Below are 25555 nucleotides of genomic sequence, written 5' to 3' on the forward strand. Positions count from 1 at the left end.
GAATTTGTGGCTTCACGGCAAACATAGAAGGTGATATCTCTGGTTCTATAAGTCGAGCAGAGGCGATTGAAGCGGTAAAATACTCTGTATTAAGCGTGAATCCCTACAAAAGTGTTTATGATGCGCGATCTAGAGTAACTTGCTTGTAAGAAAAGCTCATGAAATTGTCATATTTTCAGCAGGCACCGGCGAGCGGGAATTGTAAACTAGGTGTGAATTTGTGGCTTCATGGCACATGTAAAATGTGATATCTCCAGTTCTATTCGGTCACGCAGAGACGATTCAAACGGTAATATATATATTTAGCCAAGCCTAAAAGCGGAGCTCCAATTTTTTTCATAGCATTTATAGAAATCTGCTTTTCGTATGAGCGTTGTAACCTTACCAGTTTCTCATTCTTTCTGCAGTTATATATATTTTTAGTGCATATGAAGCAAACTTCCCATCGACAATAACAATAATAATGTCATACCAAAGGCAAAATTATTTAATGCTGATTTGTTGTAACAGAAGGCATTTTTTTCCTTAATTTTCCTTTCACCGCGGTAAGGAGGAGGTGATCTTTGCGCTTGTGCCCCAGTCTTGTCCCCAGAGCCCCAGCGCGTCAAACATGGCGGCGGAAGGGGCGAATTTAGTTGTCTTTGGCTCTTTGCTAAGTTGAAGAAGAAGAAGAAGTTTTCTAGTTTGGAAGCGATCGAAGTTGTCCTACGCCTCATGTTATTTTCCCTACGTGACTGTGTGAAAAATGTTCCGTTCTACAGCAAATTTGTTGGGCTGAAGGAAAATTTTTAGTTTGATAAATGTCAAAAGTAGATGGGGTTTTGCTGTGTCGGTGGAAGGCGAAAGGTCCGACGGCTCTGTCAATCAAGGAGGTAAGATAACTTCAAATCTTTATGTATGGATGCACATCTTTGTACTGTTGGATGTGTGTTTTTTTTTCTGAAGGAAGAGCAATTTTCTAAAAAAATCTTTGATCTTTAATCAAGATAATGTTAAAATGGCAAGCTAATACGGACAATAGTAGGCCAGTGTTTTAAATATGAATTGATGTGGTCGGTAACATAATACGCACAATACTAAGAGATCGTTTCAAACTGCGGGCCAATTGAAAATCGAGTCATTAATGGGGATTTACAAAATATTTTAGATTTCATCGTTTTCGGAAAAATTTCCGCACAGCCCCATACATTAATTATGCATGCTGATGTATTAATTATGTATGCGCTTCATTGTTTTTAAAGACAATGACCTATTCCCATGTGTTTTGCATATATACATTGCAAATAATACTTACTGCGTCAATAAAAGAGGGTTTCGTCTTGTCATGACTTTTTCTCCACTTCTCTCTCCATTTTCCCAATCCCATTTTCTTTATTTCTCTACCCCAGCCCCCTAACGCTTTTCTTTTTCTTACTTTCTTTTTTTTTTCGGTCTACCTACCATACCGTGCCTTGAACTGAAGCCTTACTGTTAGCGTTGGACTCCCTGTCCATCTGCTTCACCACTAGACTACGAGGGATTTGTTGGAAATTACCCCTCAACAAATTAATATATTTTATTCTTTGTAAGCCTTTAAAAATCTACGTAACAATTCAAAGGTAATTTTTTTCCTTTGCGTTGCACTTGCCTTGTAATTTTCACGGGAAAATGCGTCATTCTTGCCCCTTGATTGGCCAGTCTCGGTTTCGGTATTTCTCCTAGTCATAGCCCCATGCAACCATGTTATAGTGAGTTATAGAGCATTAACGAGTCTTGGCCGACTTCAGTTGTTGTAGTTGTTGCTTGTGCTCCGAATCGTCGTCTTATTGTTTTTGTGTCCTTTGCTGTTTCGTCCATCGCTTCCCCCACGTCAATGCCATGCTACTGCGTCTGTAATTTGACTGACCCTCGCCTATCGTTCCAAGCCTTTAATCACCTTTTAAAGTCGCCCAATATCCTTGCGGATTACGAATGGTGAACAGAATAGTACAAGGAACACAATCTAAACGCGCCGTCCGTGAAATGTCCACCAGTTGGGTGCAAGAATGCCCTACAGACGAGCAATATTGGCATATATTGTAAGATGCCAACCTTTACGAAGTTCACCAGGACTGACAAACCATTTTAGCGCTCTACGCGCTCTTCGAGATACGCCGGAGGAAGACGAAATATCAGATACCGTAACACATGAAGCCCGCACGTCTATGCAAGCGAGAACCTCTGGCTTTATTTTAGGAACGACAGCAGCAAAAATAGGACGTAGAACAAAAAGAAAGGTAAAGAAATACTTTATTTTTGATAGTTTACGGCAGTCGCGATTAAAAACTACTGGTTAATCTGCCTTTATTTTTACGGCCATGCGAAAACATGTCACTCAATTCTAAACATTTTTAAAACGAGGACAAAATTAAAATGCGCAAAAATTGCTAAAATTGTCAAATTTTGTTTAGATTTTCCGTATTTTAATCCTAAAATTCGAAGATTCCGGCAAAGCCCATATAGACTTAGAAAGAAAATATAAAACTAAGAGGAACAAAGCGAAGTAATCCCAACGGCGCACTATTGTTATCCCTATTGTTTCCTTTGAACAAAGACCGTATGCATAATTAATGTATGGGGCTGTGCGGAAATCTTGCCTCGTTTTCTACTCAAATTGAGTGATTTTTTTATTATTTTTTTTTGATGTTCAGGTTCTGTTTGAGGGAGATGCACATTGGAGATGTTTGAATACAGGAGAAATATTTCAAGTCAAGTTAGCTTTGGGTCATTTTTCTATTTTCTAATACTGTACTTGTAGCTGATTAATTCAATAAATTAGATTAAAAAGCTCATTTTTTTAAAATTTGTTTTTCCCAGGTTGATAGCTATTCTTGTACACATGAAGTTTTTTGTTTTTTGTTTTTTTTTTGTTTTTGTATGTATAAACTCAAATTAGGTGCTCAGTTCCATGCCTTTGATATTGATTTAAGAGAGTCAAGATGTCTTTCTTGCTCTCAACTTATCTAAGAATGCAGTATAATTTTCCCATTTGTTTTGGAAGGGATAGGAAAAACATGAACCTTTCATTAATTCCTGTCAATCACATTAATCCTTTTTTTTTTGAGAGTGCAAAGTGATACTGTTTTGTTTAGGGAAACCACAGCAGTAATGCATGAGTCAACGAACCCCCCCCCCCCCACCCCGGGACAAGGTGGGGATCTGGAAAAAACCTTGCTCAAATCTTGAATAATATCCCCACCCCTCGGGATCCTTCATAAACTCAAAGCATTACCTAATACCCCACCCCTGGAGTTTTAGCTAAAACTGTGGCCCCCAAAATTATGTCAAGCACAGAATATGTAACACCTTGCACACCTTTTTACCTGTTTCCTACATGTAAATCCGCTAGCGTAGGTGCGGTTTTACGTAATGTAGAATTTATTTTAGTCTTTTATGTAGGTATATATACAGGTCACTTATGTTGTATTGTAAAACTCCCTGACGAAGTGTGCGTTTGTCACACGAAACGTGTAGGACAAAATAAGTCGTTTTACTACTGTAAGAGTTTGCAGACGTGCTGCTCACTAGTTTTATCTAAAACATTCTTTGACATTGCAGTCTGTTCACATATCCCCACCCCCTCGGGGCAGCTAAATCTACTAAACGCTTCCAATGCCCCACCATCTCGGGCATGATTTTGTATCAAATCCCCTACTATTCCCTTGTAATCCCCACCTTGTTCTGGGGTGGGGGGTGGGGGGGTCAGGGTTTTCGTTGACTTGTACATAATTGTCTGGCTCTTATTCTTGATATTGCAAAGTCAACATGACAATCACTTGTGCCTTTTGCTACTTTATATACAGTCATTTCAACTAATGTTGTCGGTTCAAAGCATAAAGCTGAAAGACAAGACCGAAAGTTTACGTGGGATTTTTATGAATAAATAATTCATCAAAATCAGTCATGCCTAGAGAAAACAATAGGTTGTAATTAGCAGTACAATGACCTGCACGTGCAGGGATGATTTTGATGAAATTATTCATAAAAAAATAATCCCACAAAACATTGCGGTCTTGTCTTTTAGCTTTTTTATTTTGATCCAACAACGTAAATTGAAATAGCTGTATATGAAAACTAGTAATGATCAAAACTGGATTAGAGAGTGCATTTGTTGACCTCAATCCTTAGGTTCTCTCTCCTTTGCCAAGTTGGTGATGATATCATCTGCCCCTGCAAAATCTGCAGGGGGTGCCATATACATGTCCCAAGATCCTTTCATTCATGGCAATCAAGGTTGACTCCAATCTGTGTAAGGAGTGCGTTCTTTTGATGTAATTGTTGAATGGAATAAATTTATTCAACAGAAAAAAAAATGTTTTTGCAGTCCCTAGCCATCTGTAGCTGGTTTTTAAAGTTAGTAAATTGCTTGACGTAAAATCAAATGTGCAGTTCCAGAAAATATCCATACTCCCCCCACGGAAGGTCTTTTGTTTTGCACCCCTGCTCCCCCTAGGAAATTCCAGTTTAGCTTCATACTTTGCTTCTAAAATTTTGACTTTTAAGACCCCCCTCCCCCTAGGAATTTCCGATGACCTTCTGTGGGGTGGGTGTGGATTTTTTCTGGAACTGCACAATAACACTTGGGTAATTAAATCCTCAACTGTCCCTGTCAAAATCTTTACCAAAAAAATCCATCATGCAGTTAAGGGGTCAGTTATCCCCAGCAGTTTTTTTACATGTTGCTACATGAGAATTCACTTGGAGTAAAGTAAAAAAAAAACACAACAATAAAGGGATAATGAAATTTTGTGCTGTGCAGTGCTGATGCAACTGGGGAATCAGAGAATTATCTCTGGAGTGTAAATTTCTGTGTGTGAAGGAAACCACTTAATAAATTTTGCATTGCCCTAGTGAGTACATTTGGTCAATCAGTGATCAAAATCCTGGGGTAGTGGGTTTGAATCCTGCCAAGATCAAAGAGTTTTTCTTTAACTTGCATGGGCCACATTTCCTTACTGAGGTAATACTGAGAAGAAAATTTAACGGTTTCCATCACCACAAAATTTACACCGCAGATTTTATTCTCTGGTTTCTCAATTTAGGTACAGACCTTGCTGTCCTTAAAAGCAAAATCCCAAATAAATTATTGAAGAAGTCATTAAACACTAAACTGCTGCAGCCTCATCACTCAATCCAGCTTATGGATAGCACCTCATCTGAGAAGTCCCATTCATTTTTACACAGCAAGATACCTACCATGAATCATTTAATAAGCATTCTGTAAAAATATTCCTTACTTTACTTTTCATCCTCTGGTTTTTCCGAGAAAAAAAAAATGGTAGGTAGAAGAGAATGTAGGTATAGAGAGTTGAGTGTGCATATAACAGTCGTCTTCTGAATTCACAAAATGATGAACAACTAATACTTTGCTTGAAATATTGCAAATTGAAAGCATTTTATCACTTCATTCTTCAAAAAAATCAGTGGTTTAAACTGTTCTTATACAAATAAAGAAGAGTCTGCATAAACCCAGTGGACAGAATGGAAAAGGAAAATAATATTAGTGTTTTTCCTTAATTGTTTCTGAAAAAGGTAAACCAGACTATGTTATAAGGTGTGGAAAACTGTAGCACTGGTAACTGACGTTACAAAACCCATGAAAAATAAACAGTTATTATAGGGTCATCAAAAGTAAGTAAAAGAAAATAATTGACTTGGGGTATAACATTTGTTATAATGATATGTAAATCACTACAGTGGAATACCAATAATTCACCTTTTCGGCGCTAGAGTTCACTTGTAGTGTCACGTGACTTCTGATGTAAACAAACCGCGAAAGTTCGGACATTCAAACACACGAGTGCGATAGTGTACGAACAGAATGGTCATGACTAAAGTCACTAAAAGGAGTGCTTATAGCCGGGTACTTGTAAAAACGATTCCCGGTACCCTAAATCCTGGGAAAGAACGATTCGAAGGGTGATCCAGTCGAGTTCTTTCATTTTCCCGGCGCAGTTAGACAAAACGAGGGCATATCATCGATCATTGCGGTGACTCGTTTGCGTGTACGTAGGACAGTTATACTTGTATAGTTTGCAGGAAACAACATTAGATACTTGCCAAAAGAAATCACTGTAGCATCGTTGAGACTCGCAAGACAGTTGTCGACTGTCTTAGCTTTAAATATCTGCTGGATGCGAACTATTAGCCACAAAACAGTGGAGTTACATGTCAACTCTAAGAAAGCAATTTCCTTTTGAGAGTCAAAGCCATAGCTCTTGATACTGAGAGACAACAATGATGACCTTTGTGAAGACGTGGATCCATTATAAACGTAAAAAAATACCACAGAGCTAGCGTACACATACATGAAATGGCATGAAGAAATTAACTAATCGACTAATCCAAAGTCCGAGTGAAAACAAAACCTTTATTCAGTAAATTTGAGTATTTCCTGTCACGATCAAGATCAAAAGGTCAACACCATTCTCACCGCATTTTGATCACTGAAAAGGAACAAATTTCTCACAAACGTACTCGGAAGAGCACAATCTTGAGGTCCGAAGGTACATTTAGCGACTAACAGTAGTCGTGTTTCGCCTAGCTGCTGCCTAAGGCACAACTTTAGATACTTGGCAAAAGGAATCAATTTAGCATCCTTTGAGACTCGCAAGACGGTCGCCGAAGGTCTTAATTTTAAATGGGGTCTTAAATATCTGTTGGATGCGAGATAAGCCACAAAACAGTGGAGGTACATGTCGGTTCTAAGAACGTCATACCTGTTGAGACCATAAAGCAAAGGAACTGAAAACAACTACTGAAAACATACCTCCTGAAACTAAACGATGGCACTGAGCTTTGTAAAGACGTGGACCTAATAGACTCTCATTCTCATCCGTGATAAACAAACATCCTGCAATCTTTAAGATCAATAAATAGCTAGCATATTAACATGAAATTACAAGAAAAGCAATTTACGGGTCCCATGTCTTAACAAATGACATTTATTTAGTGTTACCTGAAATCCTATGTGCCGAAAAATCTAGCCTAGCGGCCTGTTCCAGGCTCCTAGAGAGGCCACGAAAAATCTAAACAAATACGCATAGCTACTGCGTACATAATGAACGGCATAAAGAATTCAAATGGCTTCAAATGATAAGAAAACCTCCATTCAGTAAATTTCAGTTTTTTCCTTCATGATCAGGACCATTCAAAGGAGCGATGTCACTACATTTTGATCAAAAGGGAAATAATATTTATTGTAAGCGGCCAGTCCAGGCTTGCTAAAATCGTACAACCCAAACGGGACAAACGGCGGCGGCGAGTTGAAGTTGTTCACGGTCCTCAGGTAAAATGGATTGGCATATCATGAATTATTTAAATTGTCTTCATCGTTACGTTAGTGTGATCTTTTCAGTCTTATTTCGAAGTTTGGATCCACTTTTCAAGTGCAGAGGCGATTTCCATTAGCCAAATTTTTAAATATTCCGGCTACTGAAACTCCACGTTCCTGCAAATACATTTTAACTTCTACCACATTCATGGCGTTGAAGTCGCTCTTTTTCTCCTACATCGACATTCTGAACCTGGAACTATTCCAGTTTCAAAAACTTTAAGCACTGGAAAATAGAGCAAGAGACGGCAACTTCAACAAGCGACGCGCGCGTAGTTCGTCAGTGAGAGACGATGTCCGAACTTTTGCGGTTTGTTTACATCAGAAGTCACGTGACACTACATGTGAAACCTTAGCGCCGAAAAGGTGAATTGTTTTTAACCTCAAAGGGAAACATAATTTTGTTCCAAAAATAGGAGGTAAAAATCTGACTGAAGCAATCCAAGAGAATTTAAAACAACTATTAATTTGTTCAAAGAATTGGGAGTTTCAAATAACTGAGATTGCACTGTAAAAATTAATACCTGTACATATTTCATAATTCATTACTCACTACCAAGTTTTAAAGTTTTCTTTTAATTAAAAGAGATGGCTGGTAGGAAGTTTGATGTTTTATCTTTAATCACAGTTATCACCAGAAGCCAGGGTTTGGTTGCATTAAACATGGCCTGAATATCAGCCACCTCCTCTCCTCTCAATTGAATAGCTATAAGAATGATTGAGTACAGCGCTCTGTTGCTTATAAACACAGCTAGGCCCAGGCATCCTGTAGCCAATCTCTGTTGTACTCACCATGCTAGAGCAATAGCCCTACCTGGCCAACTAATCAAATCTTTACTCAGTGAATTTTCTTTTGAGTAATAATAAGATGCCCATTCTATTTGGCTTCTGCCATCATAAACATTTTCGAAAAGGTAAGAAATTTAATACACAACTGGATCTATCGATTGGGAAAGTGCACAGAAACGTTCACACAAGAATGCATAATTTACAAGTTTATGAACTGCTTCAACAAGAACGTCCATTAACAAAGTGATTCTTGAGGCGTACAGTGTTTTCATCACATCCACAGGTATGGATCTGTGATGGTAAATAAAAAGCTTACATCAATTTTTTTTGTTACAATTTAAACAACAGGTCTTAAACTCTACCAGAAAAGGCTACACCCGCTGTGTGTGGCTTTTGTGCCAAGGCAGTGGCAGATTCTAAAACAATCCAGAGGGAGGGTACATAATTTATGCAGATGAGGGCCTATGATGATTTTTATTTTTTCCCTTTCATGTTTTGAAAGGCCCCCTTCCCCCTCCCCCACCTGATGATGTTCTAAATATTTTTTTACTGGCACCCCCTCATGAGATATCCTGTAAGCCATTGTAAAATACCTTGCCCACTCCCTCTATCACCCTTTTTAACTTTAAAACCTCCTCTAAAACGGCTGATACAAGCATTTCTGGAGTATTAAAATTTTATTACATTTGCGAACTTATAATTAACCATTAAATTTCACTTTCAAAAATCCTTTACTAAAAATTAAAAGGATAAGGCTCAGATATTCACTGCATTACTCTAGAGAATGCAGTGGTGTTATGTTGTAAACCACATAATATAAATAGCTGTTTGCTTTGCCAAGGAATCATTAATATTCCTTCACGCAAATACTTACATCGATCTAGCCCCATATAACCTCCTTTTTTGAAAAAAAAAATCTCACATCATACAAATTTGATTGTAACAAGACATCAATAGATTCTTTTTAAAATTCAATTCTTTTGGAGATGAAATCCAATAACGAACATTTTTTAATGTGGTCTTTATCATAAATACTGCATGCATGGACAGTATTTATGATGCAGTAATTACTAATTTTTTGAGATAATGCTGTTGTCAAGTCAGGTTCAGAGATGCCAAATTGTCCAGAATTTGGAACTCTAATTACTGCAACAGGATTCATCGAGCACACAAAGGCAGTGGCCAGGGGGAAGCTGAAAGGACTAATTCTACAGTTGGAGATGCCATTATCTATGGCAATTCTATAAAATGGAAATTTATATGTTCTAAGATTCCATGAAAAAACAGACAAAGGAATTTAGAAGATAACTGTGACTAGCTGACTATGAAAATCACAAACATAAAGAATGGAGAGCAATGCATGTCCAGAGGCCCTTACCAAACCAATGATATTGTAATAATATGGGGAAAATGAGAGCCATATATGGCCCATATATGGAAAGTAACTGGGTATGTTAAATCAAAATATGGGTTTTATAACAAGCATGTACTTTCAACTTACTCCAAGTATGGTGTTTATATGGACACACAATTAAAGACATCAATAATGTGGGAATAACATGGTTGACTGATTCCCCATGTAATAACCACATTAATCTTTCATTTTGAGATACAATGTATATCACAGTTATATGGATATAATATGAATGATAACTATAGTTATGTCATATGTGGAATTTATATGGCAGATGTACCCATGATCACTACATTACAAATATATCATGCCGATCACCTGGTGTCCATGCTATAATCCCATATATATGGGATTAAGACGTCCAACAAATTAAGGCAATCTAGTGTCGGCTGAGGAGGATAAAAACCACACTCCCTCAAGCACATATTGAAAAAAAGATCAGCAATGCTTTGAATCATAATTTGTTCAAGCACAATGCTAGGTTTTACAACGAGTTGGAAACAATTTATATGGTGGAGTCACAACAACAATGCCTGTTGCTCATGACAAAGCGTTGCGCACTGACGATGCACCTGTTCTGTCAGATTACATTTTAAAGGGAATTTGTAACAGAGGGGGAGGAGCAGCCATTATTTCTTTCTTCTTTTGTTAACAGGACCCGGCTAATCATGATTACATGAAAGCATCCAAAAGTTTAGAAAAACATGTCCCCGGCTATAATTATTTTTCTAAAATTTGTGACTATCACTATGATGTCAGAGAGTTATAACTGGAATTTGACAAAGACACCTGCAAGGTTAAGAAAGAGCAGCAATGCGCTTCATGTAAAAATGGTTGGCTGGCTCCACAATGGGCAGAATTCCACGCCCTTTCTCGGATAAAGAAAAATTAAGGTACGCTTACAAATTAAAATGTTTTTGAATCTCCGGCTACTTCTTTAGATGGAGCAGCACAACCAGTTGATGACTTAATGCCTAGAGCGCAAAAAAAAATCCTTCAATGAAGGAAAGCCGTACACAGTGAAAAAAATTACAGACTTTTCTTCAACAGTGTACCTTTGTGGTTTCTGAGGAGCTAGTTAAAATATACCTAGACAATTTAAAACATCTCCATTTCGATCTCCAATTAGATTTGCGAAATCAAGCAACCGTCGAGAAGCGACGAAACCGAGACCCAATATATTATTGGCAAGAGTTACTAGACCTTACTTCTATCTGGAGTTTTAAAATCTCTTTGTGTTTTTGAACTTGACCCTTCAGTTGAGTTACTTGAAAAAACACTCCCTTCCACACACTGAGAAAAAGTTGAAAAATGAAAAGAATGGGCTAATTACCAGTCACCTACAAGAAGCAAAGGGACATGTTTTTGATGAAAATGAAATCACACTAGTTTTACACTCGCTTTTAACATTGTTTAAAAAGACTTAATTTCAGCTCAGTCAAAAATACTCCCACGTCTAAATCTTTGCCGTTATACCCTATTATTTTAAGTATTTGTGTTTGTTTTCTGTAAAGATTGTCACAAATAGATGCTAAAATTAGAAATATATAAAGCCCGCCGCACACGTGAGGAAAGAGCTGAGCAAAATGCCTCGCGAGGCAGATAGCTCAGCCGTTTCCTCTCGTGTGCGGCGGGCTTTATGCCAGAAAAACTTGTCAGTTTATATAAACTGTAAGTTTATGTCAACGACACTGTGTAGCGAGATGTTTGTTTGACTGACTATTTTACCTGAGAATAAAATTTCTTAAATGAAGCAAAATGGGATGAGATTAGAAAATAAAACTCCAAGGAAAATAACAAACATGGACCGAAAAAACGAGCTCAAAAGACTGCTGTAAAGTTAGCACTAGCTATAAGTTAAATGAGTTGCATGGTCAACACTGCAAGAAAAACAATATCTTGCAAAACGGCAAAGTTTTGATAACAAAAATATACTGTCACATAAATAGATATAAATATACTCGCCTCTTTGGAGAATAAACAGTCCTTTTGTTCCATTGCTGATTTTTTCGTTCGTTTTAAAACGTTAAGTGAGCGAAACGTTTCACTTCAAGAGGAAAAATCCAACGTTTCGTCGTGTCGGAACAGAGTATAAAAATGATTTCTCTTCGGCCGCTCTTCATGATGGGGCGTTTCCGCCGCTAGTCGCCTTGCTCTTTTTCCCACTGATGGAAGGCAAAATTGGACGAGATTAGAATATAACTCCAAGGGAAATAATGAACATGGACCAATAAAATTACCTCAAAAGACTACTCTGGAGTTAGCAGTAACTTATTTTATAGTTTATAAGCTTATAAACTGCGTGTCAACACTGCAAGAAATCAATATCTTGCAAAACAGCAAAGCAGCAAAGTTTTGTCAACAAAATCACACGAATATACTCGCCTCTTCTGAGAATAACCAGTGCTTCTATTCCATTGCTGATTTTTTCGTTTGTTTAACAACGTTAAGTGACCGAAACGCTCCACTTCAAGAGGAAAAATCCAACGTTTCGGCGCGCCAGATCGGAGTAAAAATGTTCGGCTGCCGGTGACGCTAAATGGGGGAAGGGTGGAACGGCGGAACGGCGAAACGGCGAAATTGGGAATGGCGGAAAATCACCCCAAATTCTAAAGCAAGGAAAGGCGGAAAATCACCCCATTAGAAAATAAAACTCCCAGGGAAATAATCAACATGGACCGAAAAAAATGATCTCAAAAGACTCCTCTGAAGTTAGCGGTATTTAGCAGGTTCAGCTTAAATTAAACGGCGTGTTAACACTGCAAGAAATCAGGGGCAAGAAATCAAGATCTTGCAAGAGAGCAAACCAGCAAAGTTTTGTCAACAAAATTACATGAATATACTCGCCTCTCCGGACAATAACAAGTCCTATTTATTCCATAGCTAACTTTTTTCGTTTGTTTTACAACGTCAAGTGAGCGAAACGTTTCACGTAAAGAGCAAAAATCCAAGTTTCGTCACGCAGGATCGGAGTAAAATGGTTTCACTTCAAGATTCTGCCAGTCGATTTGTTTCTCCCGCCGCTATTTCTCCCGCTGTCGGTCACATAAATTGACTTTGTATTTTGTTCTCTTCAAAAGATCTTTTTGTTTTCTTAATTAAAGCAGTTGGCGATGCAACTTCCCGCCAAACAAACGCGGGTCGCAGCACGGCTTCACACACCTAAGTTTTCCTGTGGCTGCGTACGGGCGTACGTACGGGCGTACGGATGGACAAAAGTGACGTCATAACCAAACCAAAATTTCTCGCATTCACGGGTTACCAAATTCTCTTAGCTATGGGGCTCCGCACGCACGCCTCCGGCGTGCGGAGCTCCGCTAAAATAGTCTGTATTTCATTGTGGATTTCCTTTAAAAAAAAAATGTTTATGATGCGCCTTTTACTGATGGGCAATTTGCTTGCAGGCAAAGCTCATAAAATTGTGTTATTTTAGCGCTAACCGGCGAGCGTGAATTTATGGCGTCACACCAAACACATAAAAGTGCTATCTCCACTTCTGCAAGATTCACAGAGACAGTTGAAGCGGCAAAATACTCTGTCTGTACGGTTGGTATTCCCTGTAAGGCTGTTTATGATGTACTGTCTATTAAAGGATAGTTTTCTCGTGCTCGGTCTCTCCACTGCTGGTCACTAAAATTTAATGCCTTTTCTTGTGTTCTGTCTTGCTCTTTTACCCGCTGTTGGTCACTATAACTTTGTCTCTTTCTCGTTTGTACTCTTTCTTCGCTGCATTCAAATATAATTTCGTCTTTTCCCGTGCTCTGTCTTGCTTTTACAGCCGTACAGTTGTTCGTCATTGATATTTTTGCCTGTTTGTTCGTGTCCTTAGTCGCATTCTTTCACGTTGAACTTTGCTTATTTATCACCAGTTTGCTTGTTTTCTTTCTCTCTCTTTCTCTTCTTTCCTTTCCGCTTGTCGACATATTCAATGACTACATAAATAAACTTTCCTCAAAAGTTCCGTTTGTTTTTCTAAAAAACTGTTGGCGCAAGCAAGGGTGAACTTGAGTGTGCAATTCGCATTGGTTTTGCTGTGATGATGCTTTCGGACGTACGGTCGTTTGATCGGACGGACAGTGACGTCATAAGCAAAACCAAACTTTCTCGCATCGATAGGTTACCATGGATAAAATATTTTTTGATACTGAACCTTCCTCCGAGCAAATACAGTAATTTCGCGCAATAACTTTCCAAAGTCTTTTTAAGAGGACTGGCGACTAGATGCGGAAAATTCTTCGAAAGAGTAACTGTGTTAGACTTACTGTGCCACCTTCATCGAGGTTTCATTGATGAAAGAGAACGCTCGTAGTGTATTCGGTTAGCTTGGTTTGTTAAGTTTTTATATACTGTCAAAACAGGTATCTTGCGAAATTTGTTTTAAAAAAATGGCGATTTGGGCGGTAATCTAGTCATCTTGATGTTGCAGACTTAGGGCCTCTTCATATGAGCCCAGTCGACCGGGCTGGCTCGGTTTCCGAGATCTCGCCTTGCCACTCAATTTCGATGTGTTCATATGCGAAGACCGGCTGCGCATGGCTTGTAATGTCGCTGACAAGTCGGAACGCGGTTCCAAGGTATTTTGGGGACCTTTTGGACATTTTTCATCTCGGTAACCAGGATTCAATTTCGGCCCATATGAATATAAATAAATTTCCCATATGGGCCAGCCCGGTTACCGGGTTCATATGAAGACGCCCTTAGATGCCGGCAACAGCAGATGTGTGATACTGAATTCCTCAATTTAAGATTTGAGGGTCCAGGTTAAAACTTATTTGAAACACAAAGAAAAATTTCTTATTTGATAATTATATCTCCATTTTATATTAGGAGGCAGCATCGTACGCAGAAGAAAATGGCCTTCCCTTTTTTGAAGTGTCAGCAAAGAGTGGTTTGAACGTGGATAATTTATTGTCAGCAATAGGTAAGTTTGACACGGTGTAAGTGGTTTCTATTGTATCTTAATGCACAAGTGGATGGATGCTGAAAATTCTGATATCTGATAAGGTGGGTTCCGGGACAGAGCGGTATCATTCTTATCTCTGAACCTGCAGGTATATGTAACTGTAACTGCAAGAAACCGTGGAATGACGACACAACCTCAATGGTTTGTGAAATTATTGCAGTTATTGCTAAAGTATGGCGATTTATTGTTGGTAAACAGTACTTGTTTCGAAACAAAAAGTGAAAAGAAATAGTGTAAGAAGACGTCTTATTCTTTAAGAAAGCTCTTAAGATATTCATTTGAATTTTGTTGTAAGGTTGTAGATAAGCATGCCCATTCCTACACGAGTTATGGATTAGAGAATTAACTCTGCAGTTTATTTTTGAGCCCTTCACGTTTATATTTTCCGCAATTACCACCACAAAAATTCACTCGTTCAATTTGAAATTATTTCTTTGTGAAGTTTAATGCTTGGCCCCACTAGCACTTGTGCAATAAAGACTGTCGAGGGTGAATAAAAAGTTATTATTATTATTATCATCATCATCATCATCATCATCATCATCATCATCATCATCATCATCATCATCGTTATTATTATTATTATTATTATTATTATTATTATTATTATTATTATTATTATTATTATTATTATTATTATTATTACTTTGCTCCTGCCAGGGCTTGTAGCTTAGTCGATAGAGCAACAATTGATCAACATGCGATTCCCGTACTTTCCCTCGTGTAGTCTCTCATTTCCTTCCTGGGGCGAACGCTCAGTGGAAAATTCTTGGGTTCACTTTAGCACTTTAACATACACAGAGTTAATTACTGATCCATTTAAGAATTGGTTCATGCTTAGCGTGCTTATATCGAGTTTTAGATGCACGCAGGAAGTTTGGAGAGCACGAGAGAAGCGTAACCGAGAGCAACTCCAGCTTCTTGAATGCTCTCCAAACTTCCCAACTGCATCCATAACTCGATATATACGTACAGCTAAAAGCATGAACCAATTCTTTTATAACATAGTGAAATAAAGTAAATGATTCCTGGAAAACAGGTTTTGTTCCGGATTATACTCTGTTTTCTTTTTATAAAAACGTCTAATTTTGGAGCTGAGGCTAAACGTTCTTATATTTATTTTGCGATTTAAGGCTGAAAACATGCTTAAGATGTTCTTAAAATTACATGGTATACACTACATGTATTTCAGTAAATCAATGCGGACGTGCTGAGATATGGTATCAAGAACTGCTGATTGTGACAACCGAGATGTGTGTCACCATTGTTAACGTTATACAAAACCTTCCCTTTAAGTATTTTGACTAATTTACATTTATTACCTTGATTTTATATACAGATTAGCAAAATAAAAACGTTCTTTATCGACTCTCAGCCTGAGGAACGTTCATAACGTTCTTAAAATTTTGGTTAATCTCAGCCTCAACGTTCTTATAAAAAAGGTTCTTATAAAAAAAACAGAGTGTAATTACAAAATTTTCTGTAAAAAAAGGCGAAAATGGTTTGTCATATCGGTTTAATCTTACAGCGGTTACCAATAACACGCGACCTATCGCCTTCAAAAGACTCCGATAAAGTTGCGTTTTGGTGGACGTCAATCAAAGAAAAGTCGTTGAAATTATTTTCAATTCTGATAGGATTCCAAGGTAACCCGGCAAGAAACTGAGAAATTTTACCTCGCTAAGAGAAGGTAAACTTTATTTAAATTGATTTCCCAGCTAGATCAAGCGAGAATAAAAGGTATTTTGAATTAAAAATTTTCATGTTCACTGCACGTGATAATTTGCTCACTTGCACGCATCGCTGATTTTGCAAAATTATTACGTACAGCGATTTAAAATGTTTCATAAAAAATACGGCTTCGTCTAAACAATGCCCATTCTTTCTGTTGCCTTGAATTGTTGTCAGAATTGAAAATAATTTCAACGGCTTTTCTTTGATTGACGTCCACCAAAACGCAACTTTATCGGGGTAGCACTAATCTGTGGAACTGCAGACCGCGGAACCGCGGAACCTGCGGAACCTAGAGAAATAACTAGGTTTTTTTTGCAACTTACATACTAGATATAAGGTTACAGCTGATTTCATTGCTGTATATAGACCCGGATTTTTTTACATGATTCGACCGAGAGAAAATAAGATTTTCTCCTGATACGACAGTATGATTCGACGGTCATGATTCGACCGAGAGGTTACCAAACTCATCGATGAACTCGCAAAATCATGAAGGTTCTGCACGAAGACTTGAGGTGGCGGGTGATTAATCACCAATAATTTGTACGGGAGCTCGATAAAGGAAACAGCCAATGTTCTTTTTACGAGTACCGCAATTTTTTTAAAAATCCGTAGATTGTATCGGCAACGTGGCGAGGTGAACCGAAAGAGAAGAAAAGGACGGCAAAGAATCTTGTCTTGTAAGCTCGTGTTTGTTTTGTTTATGTTTGGTTTCTTGAACAATATACTAGCATAAACGTTTCTTTGCCTGGTATATGAACAGATAGAGAAAGCTCTATATAGATGAATACCAAGACCGGTTTCATGCCGTTACAGGGACCCGGCTTAGCATTGCAACAATGTGTCGATCGATTCTGCGCCTTGGTTTTACGTACAAAAAGGCAAGTCTAACTCATTATTTTTCCTTTGTTTGAAGTCGAACAAAGTTTGCAGTTACACCAGAGTATACATAAATTATTTCCCTCAAAATTCCATCTCTTCTAGTATATGCTGATATATGAAATGGCTGGTTGCCAAACGTCCCAAGCTTATTGTTTTGCTATTCTGAACTTCAGCTGAGGGTGATTGCCAAACAGAGAAATGAATTCTTGAGGGCAACATACTGTCGTTTTATGGCTGACTATACCACGACAAATGTTATTGCCGTCCTTTTCTTCTCTTTCGGTTCACCTCGCCACGTTGCCGATACAATCTACGGATTTTTGAAACAAATGCGGTACTCGTAAAAAGAACATTGGCTGTTTCCTTTATCGAGCTCCCGTACAAATTATTGTTGATGAATCACCCGCCACCTCAAGTCTTCGTGCAGAACCTTCATGGTTTTGCGAGTTCATCGATGAGCTTGGTAACCTCTCGGTCGAATCATGATCGTCGAATCATACTGTCGTATCAGGAGAAAATCTCATTTTCTCCTGGTCGAATCATGTAAAAAAAAAAATCCGGGTCTATACACAGCAATGAAATCAGCTGTAACCTTATACTTGGTATGTAAGTTGCAAAGAAAAACCTAGTTATTTCTCTAGGTTCCGCAGGTTCCGCGGTTCCGCGGTCTGCAGTTCCGCAGATTAGTGCTACCCACTTTATCGGAGTCTTTTGAAGGCGATAGTTCATTATCCCTCCTGCATACTCATTAGCATTTAGTTATGGGAAAGTCACCCCAGACGAGCAAGCTCGCTGGGGAAAACATGAGAGGTGCTAATAGAGTAAGCAGAAGGGGTGGGTGGGTGGGACGATTCCAACCACAGTTAGGCAAAACTGACTACTATGAATAATTAACACATGCTTATATACTATGCACGCGGGCTAATGAATATTAATAAAGTATGAATAGTTCATTATCCCTCCTGCATACTCATTAGCATTTAGTTATGGGAAAGTCACCCCAGACTGCGCCCCGCAATCGCCGTGGAATTCGCTGGCTAATCCAAACAATCATACCAAAATAAGTCCCCCAAGTCCCCAACCTTACCCATCCTCAACCCAACTAATTTCCCAACCCTCACTAATATTTCAATATGACCGTCATAGATGCTATAGAGAAAACCATGCCAAACTATTTCAGGCTTTGAACGCATCTCCAAAATTTATTGCCACAAAAACAAAATGAATTTGAACCAAGGTTGAAAGGAGTCCGGATCGCGAAACGACAGATCCCGCAGGTTAGGAGTTTCCCCCGCCACAATGCCTTGAACATGGGTGAAACAAGCGTCTTCTGATGTCATTTTCTCCGAACTCGGTTTACCCTCCATGGATACCCATCGTATTTCCTTAAGCCTGCTTTTTCCCTCCGCTTCCAAAGGCATAAAGGTCACCGTATCTCCCTTGAGACGTTTTGGTTTGGGCTAGAACAAAAGCACCAAAAACGATCAGAATGATGTACTCAAACAGAGACTGCAAACCCGAGTTCGGAGAAAATGACCACCGTAGCCCGAGTAATCGGGCTCAAGGGCATGCCTATGGGCAAAACGCTTGTGGGGTCATTTTCCCAACCTCGAGACCACAGACTCAAGACGACTCATATTACACAGTGCCTTTACATTTTGTTATTTTCAATTGCAAATACAAGGACAATCCCGAATTCCATTGCAACACACATCACTTTAACAGATTTCACAATCTTTAACGCTTGTCCGGGCAAGAGCGCGAGATGTGTCCCGCCTTTCCACACACCCAGCACTTCCTCTCCGAAAGTGATCTAAAGCCGAGATTGGTGCCGCGCCTCTGGTATGGAGCCTTGCGCGTCCGTCCAGTGAACGAAGCTTGATTCACCGAAACGGGTCGTTTGGTTGCCTTAACAATAACCTTGGCCACCTCAGCCTCCTCTTTCGACGCCACCAGCTTTATTAACATCTGCCGAAGGCACGGGTTGCTCAACAACGGACGGTACTGCCTTAGCACTGTTTCATAACACGACGCTCTTTCATCCTTCTTTATCTTCGTAACATTGACCACTTCATCCAGAGCGGCGATCGCAGCATATGGGTCAAAAAGAGCCGCAGGGCGCGCGATCACCATCTGGAGACACGACAAAGCAGACTCGACTGCCGATGCATCCATTTTTTTTTTCTTCCACTCATCAAAGTCCTTCTTTAGTGCCCCGACCGTTGCGGGCGGGACCCACAAAAGAAAGAAAACACCAAGTAACTCCTCAATGTCCTTAAAGTCGCCTTCCATTCTTACGCCACCACACGGCACAGAGCGAAAAGAAAACTCATTGCACAAGTGGTGCCCGACCGAGTTTTTGTTTTCCTTTCCACGCCACCTCGTGGTACAGGGCAAAATTTCTCGACACACCTCCCTATCGGTCCTCGACCGCATATTTCGTGTTTTCCTTTTGTTTTTTTTTTTTGTTTTTTTCCACGCCGCCCCTTGGCACAGAGCAGAAGTCCTCGACCCACAGCTCGATCGGTCCTCGACCGATTTCCCATTTTCCCTTTTTTTCCCACGCCATCTCGTGGCACAGAGCAGAAGTCTCCGACACGCTGTTCGATCGGTCCTCGACCGATTTTTTTTTTTTTTATTTTTTTTTACGCCACCTCGTGGCGCAGAGCAGAAGTCCTCGACACACTGCTCGAACGGTCCTCGACCGATTTTTCCTTTCCCTTTTTTTTTTTCCACGCCACCTCGTGGCGCAGAGCAGAGGTCCTCGACACACTGCTCGATCGGTCCTCGACCGATTTTTTTTTTTTTTTACGCCACCCCGTGGCACGGAGCAGAAGTCCACGACGCACTGCTCAAACAGTCCACGCCACTATGTGGCCAGACAAGCAAAACGGAACACCACTGTGAGACTAAAACGGACCTTGGCCGAGGCCGCACATTCCGCGCCCCTCAAGGGACAAGTAAGGAAAGGGGCAAACAGCATAAATAATTTCCACGGTCCTCCAACACAAACAGGTCCCAAATATATCGCAACCCTAATTCATAAGAAAAAACAAAAAGAAGAAAACAACTGAGTACAACAGCAAAACAAAATAGAAAACAACAGACTATCGCCCAAACATTTAAAAGAACTGTATCGTGGCTAACCCAGAAGAATACGCGCCGACCATGTGCTCCAAGCGCGAAATTTAAAACCGGCTCCCCAGTAACGGGAAAAACATAACGAGAAAATGTAATGTTGGGCAAACAAAAAATAAGCAACTAACCCCGGCTAGAATACAAAACTAAAACATTGTAGGCGAATATACACTTCAAGGTTGACTGTCGAGCTGTTCGACGTACTCCTCTCATTAACGTCTTCTCGGGCAGAACTTTGGGCCGCAATATCCCCGCTTGCAGTTGCTCCTGAAGTTGCACCAGCGGAGCAGCCTGTTCAACAGCGCCTTGAAGTGGCTGTAAAATTTCCTGGGCCCTCGCAGGGTCGTTCACTTGGGACGGACGCTCGGACATCTTCAACCGATTCCAACCACAGTTTGGCAAAACTGACTACTATGAATAATTAACACATGCTTATATACTATGCACGCGGGCTAATGAATATTAATAAAGTATGAATAGGTGGCGTGTTATTGGTAACCGCTGTAACGTTTCATTAAGCTTCAAGCTCTGATAAATATACATTTTTTTATGGTGTTGTCTGTCTGTTAAATGTTTTTAATAACACAGCGCGCGCATGCTTCCCCCATCTGACTTGAATTGCACGCGTCATCGGATGGACGCACGGTCGTGCGTATTTTGAGAAATGTACCATGATGACACCAATCGGAATTAGATTAGGATGCACGCGCGCTATGTTATAATCTCATTTTTATCATTGTGGATTATCTCGAAATATAAATGGTGAAACTTTCAGGATTTACACTACTCAATCTAGACCACTTGCCGGCGAAATAAGAATAAAAAAAATTGTAAGAACGTTTTCAAGTAAATAATGAATCAATTTTTACGGGCTGATTTCGTCTATTCCCGCGTTTTTCACCCATATCTAAGGAAAAATAAAACTTGGCACTTTCTCTTTTCTTTTAAAAGTCTTTCCTCATAGCGAAAATTCTGAATGTATATTGCGCTCCATGGGTTGCTGTGTTTGAAAACAGTTAAAATAAAGCGCTGATCTGCGAAAAAGTTCCTTCTCTGCATAAATCTTTATATCTTAAAAATGTTCCTACAGATTTTTCTGTTAAATTGCAAGTGGTTAGAGTAAGAATCTTTTCGATATTCATGAAAGTTTTAGGCTCGAGAACCGAAACCGGTGTTAGATAAGAAGGCTCAATCTTGCCCAAGTTTCAGTCGTTTTTCGCTTTCTCCCAATAGGAGTTTTAATTACGTGCAGTCGTGCAAAGCGTAAAATTTACACAAATATACGCACAAATTGTAACAGCCATTCGAACAGCCGTGTCACAGAAATCGAGATACCGTAAATGCTCGAATAAGCGCCGCCCCCTTTCGACCCAGCATTTACGGTATTTAGGAAAGAATATTGGTAAAACGAGAGGCCAAAATTTCAAATCTACATGGAGGTTGAGGAAGAGTGTCAACGAGATGAAATTGAGAGCGAAATGTTTACCCCAATGGAAGACTTGAGGAGCAGGAGTATATATTTATGTCAATTTTACGTTTTGCACGACCTCATGTAATCATTAATATTCAAAGTACCTGAATAGTAGTGAGATAGACCTGGACAAACAAAAAAAAAAAAACTCTTTCAATTCCATTATCCCTGATGATGTTGTCAGGATGAAGTCTTATGGGAACAGCCTCTTTAACCCTACTGGTGTACCAATGTTTTGTTTATTCCTATTGGTTTATGAGAAAACCCGTCCTAAAGTTGGACAACGGAAAACTTTTGTAGTCGCATCAGGAGTTATCAGTTCACGTAAAAAATATTTTGGATTTTTGTAAAAGCCCGACACACTTTGACGCATTAATATATGAGGAAAATCTCGCCAAATTTCGTTTAAACCTGGCAAATCTACATACCGTATTAATTCATTTGAAGATGCGGAAAAGCAAATACCGTGTTTTTGGCCTTGAAACATTTTTAGTGTTTTCGCGCGTCAATAAAATTCTTGTGAACGCGCTCATGTCGCCGGTCAATCAAACACAAAGCAGCATTCCCTGCGGAATTCTATAACGAAACAATAATTTAAATTCGCGCGAAAGCATTCAGCGTTTCTGTAATTGTAAAGGGATATCCTAACAGAAAAAGTTAAGTCTGGTGCAAGGACGCCAGCGGCTAAATCAATACATCCATCGTTTCTGCGAGCTGAAGTTCGCTGCTGATTTTTGAGCCGGTCAACAACAGCGAAAGTGGCTGGATCGTCGTCGGCAAGGAGGCGGTGTGGCCCAGTGGTAAGGGCGCCGGACTTGTAATCCGGAGGTCCCGGGTTCAAGTCCCGCCTCGGCCACGCTTCTAAATAGCTAGCTGGTTTGCCCCCTGCAAGTTAGGATCTTTAACATGTTATATTTGATTTGATTATTATTTGTTTCCTGCTATTTCTAAGTGGAATGCCTGTAAACTAACTTTGGGTAGCTAAGTGCATTTCCACTATAAAATTTATAAAATAAAATAAAAATCTTCGAATTGGGACTCCGAAGGAGAAGCGCTGTTGTTAGAATCTCCACTATCTGGTAGTTCGTCAATGAATTCCTCAGCTGCTGAGGTAGTTAATTTCATTCGACTCGCCCCGATATCTTTTGACGAGGATGAACCAACATCGGGCTGGTTGTACCACGAAACTTTATCGCTCGCTCCCAGCTGAATTGTTTTTGTTTTCGTTAAACGATTACACTTTGACCTTGTTCGCGTTCTTCAGTCCCGGTTTTTTCTTAATTTTCACCCGAGGCGACTTTTCTTGCTTCACTCTCTTCAAATCCAAAATGGAAAGCTGTCTCACTGTAAAATTCAGTATAAAACGTCGTGACATGCGATGAACACGATGTAAACAAAATATGCAAATTTACCGGTAATGCCAGGTCCCGGGTAAACTTTGCCGCGTAAAACGTCAACACAGCCCCGAATAAATTGGATTGTGACACCCTCACTCGTTTACCGCTATTCCAACAAAACTTTTATCCAGAAGGTTCGCGGTCTTTTCAAGATTTTGAACTACCTTGTTCATTAAACCCTGCATCCCTTTCTTGTTTCAACAATTACCTAAAATTTTTTTTTTTTAGAAAAAATCGACCTTTCTTCCCTATCAGTAACCTTAAACGGTTTGCAATTGTGTGGCATGCACGTTTTGTTATGTTTTATAGTAGCTTATCACGAGCTGATACTCCCTTCAAGACTTGCATTTTGGCGTTTTTTGCTCTACTAAATTTTCACACTGTTTTTGGTTCATCAAAATTAATTTAAAGTACATTTCAGAGTTCTCAGGTGCTTGCCATTTTCCCAAAAAATCCGGACATTTCTGTTTGAAGTCAAATGGTAATGTTATTTTCTGGAAACTCCGTTCGAAAATTGTGGAGGTACGCCCCTTCCATTCGGAACGGAATGGCGGAAAAATTCCTTTCAACTTGAATGAATCCTCCGTTTCCAGGCCTTTTCGGCTGGAGCCAGGCGAAACGCCTGATAGCGAAATGGTAAGCGAAATCTCATCCGGTTGGTCGGTCGAATTCGGAAAATCCCTTACCATTATGCAAAGGTTACATCAACCGAATGTTTCCTACAATTGGTAAGCGTCCCTTGTGTCCTTTTTTTTTTCTTAAAATCTCCAGTGTGAGCTGTTTTCTTTACTGCTTTTGTTGTGTTTACGTTGGTTCTCTCATACACTTACAACAAGTAGTCTTCCCAGTTCCAGCCAGCAGCTGTTTTAGTTTCACATGCCTGAAGTAATCGTAGACTAATCAGAGAAAGCAATGTCCTTGTATGGCCACCCTTTCCATAAGAACTGGAGATGACGCAAGTAAAACAGGAAAAAGCTTATTTTGTTATTGTTGTAAATTAACTAACCGCTTTTTATTGATGTTGACTCGTAGTTTCAGAATTATCGTGGTTGTACAATTCAGCGGACAAGTTAAATGATGTCATTAAAATAAACTATGAGGGACGGAAAAGTTTAGATCTTGGACAGAGAGGACTCCTTAAAGTTCCCAAGAATGTCTTACAACTGAGTAATCTGAACGCGCTTGACCTTTCACACAATTATATTCGTCGATTACCAGACGATATGAGCAGCCTGAAGCATCTCACAAGGTTGACATTAAGTTACAACAAACTGGAGCTGCTGGCTAACAGTATTGGTGACCTGGTTAATCTGATTCAGCTGTTTCTGAACAACAACCGTTTGTCATACCTACCTGCAGCATTAAGACAACTTAAAAAGTTGAGAGAGCTTGATGTGAGTTTTAACAAACTGACAGAATTCGAAGAACCAATGGTTGTTGCTGACCTAAAACGACTGAGGAGACTGTGTGTGGAGGGCAACCCGCTGACCTCTGTAGAACTTGGAAGGCTGATGAAGTTAATGGATAAGATGCCAAGCTTTGTGATAGATATTGCAGGTGAGGTTAAAGTCACCATGTAAGTCACGTATAAGGAAAAATGATGTCAATGAATGAGCTCTAGGTTCTTCATTACATTAAAGCGATTATAGCTATATCACCAGACCTCAAATAGGAAAGCTTTGGTATCGGAAAAACATACACGCGAGGTTTTCAATACAGGTAAGATCTGTAATAACCACAATTTCGTAGGTCTTTCAGAAGTTCCTTGTTGATTACTTAGGAAGGTCTACAATGACTGGTGTCCCTTGATCCCAAATCTGCGTTTCATCTCATAAGTTTTTCATCCCAATATTGGTACATTTTCGTAAGGAAACTACGCAGCTGGCCTAAAACTTGACAGTGCCCCCGTTAATTTAAATCCAAATTCATATCCAGCAACGAACGCTGGGCAGATACTGCCATTTTGAGTCAGAAGGAGTGTGGCCGGCTGAAACCCCAAGTAAGTTATTGTCTGAATTTTCCGTCTCCAGTAACAGACAGATAATCAATGGATGAAAGTACATCCTCCCACATAACCGGCATGTTTGAATAGGACGCTAAAATCTTCCGCTGACCAGTTGGACAGTAGACATTTTTGAATAAAAAATGATCACATTGAATAAAATATCGAGTTACTGAATAAAATATTTGGGTGAATTTAAACTGAAAATTACTGAACAGATATTTGAATACCTAAATAAAAAAATTATTCATTGAATGGAAATAGGAGATTTGTTGAAGACGTTTTTGTCATTTTTATATAACTTCATTTTTGACAGAATTATTTGTGTTTTAGTAAGAATTAACGTTAGGGGACACCTTCTGATGTCTATCATACAGTTCATGCATCTTATTAGCGTGCATTTCTGAACATACC

General features: G+C 39.4%; 2 protein-coding genes and 1 non-coding gene across 5 annotated transcripts in view; 2 read left to right on the forward strand and 1 right to left on the reverse strand.

Annotated features, from left to right (window-relative positions):
* LOC146481036 (uncharacterized) overlaps window positions 1-25555 on the forward strand; it is a 175559-nt gene that overhangs the window by 29490 nt on the left and 120514 nt on the right. For all 3 annotated transcript variants that reach the window (XR_014864522.1, XR_014864521.1, XM_085108740.1), the window contains exons 5-6: window positions 14382-14475; window positions 24172-24696. Coding sequence is in view for 1 of the 3 variants with exons in the window: in XM_085108740.1 (XP_084964866.1) it covers window positions 14382-14475; window positions 24172-24696 (619 nt within the window). In the remaining 2 variants the exon portion in view is untranslated. The remainder of the gene's footprint in view (window positions 1-14381; window positions 14476-24171; window positions 24697-25555) is intronic.
* LOC146481040 (uncharacterized) lies at window positions 18645-19425 on the reverse strand. Its single transcript, XM_085108972.1, has one exon. The coding sequence runs from the start codon at window positions 19423-19425 to the stop codon at window positions 18871-18873; it is 555 nt and encodes a 184-aa protein (XP_084965098.1). The 3' UTR covers window positions 18645-18870.
* On the forward strand, window positions 22526-22598 carry Trnat-ugu (transfer RNA threonine (anticodon UGU)). The gene has a single exon. It is a non-coding gene; the product is annotated as a tRNA-Thr (tRNA).

This window comes from Pavona decussata, unplaced genomic scaffold (assembly GCF_977016875.1).
Source record: "Pavona decussata unplaced genomic scaffold, jaPavDecu1.1 SCAFFOLD_51, whole genome shotgun sequence".
NCBI classification, from domain to species: Eukaryota; Metazoa; Cnidaria; class Anthozoa; order Scleractinia; family Agariciidae; genus Pavona; species Pavona decussata.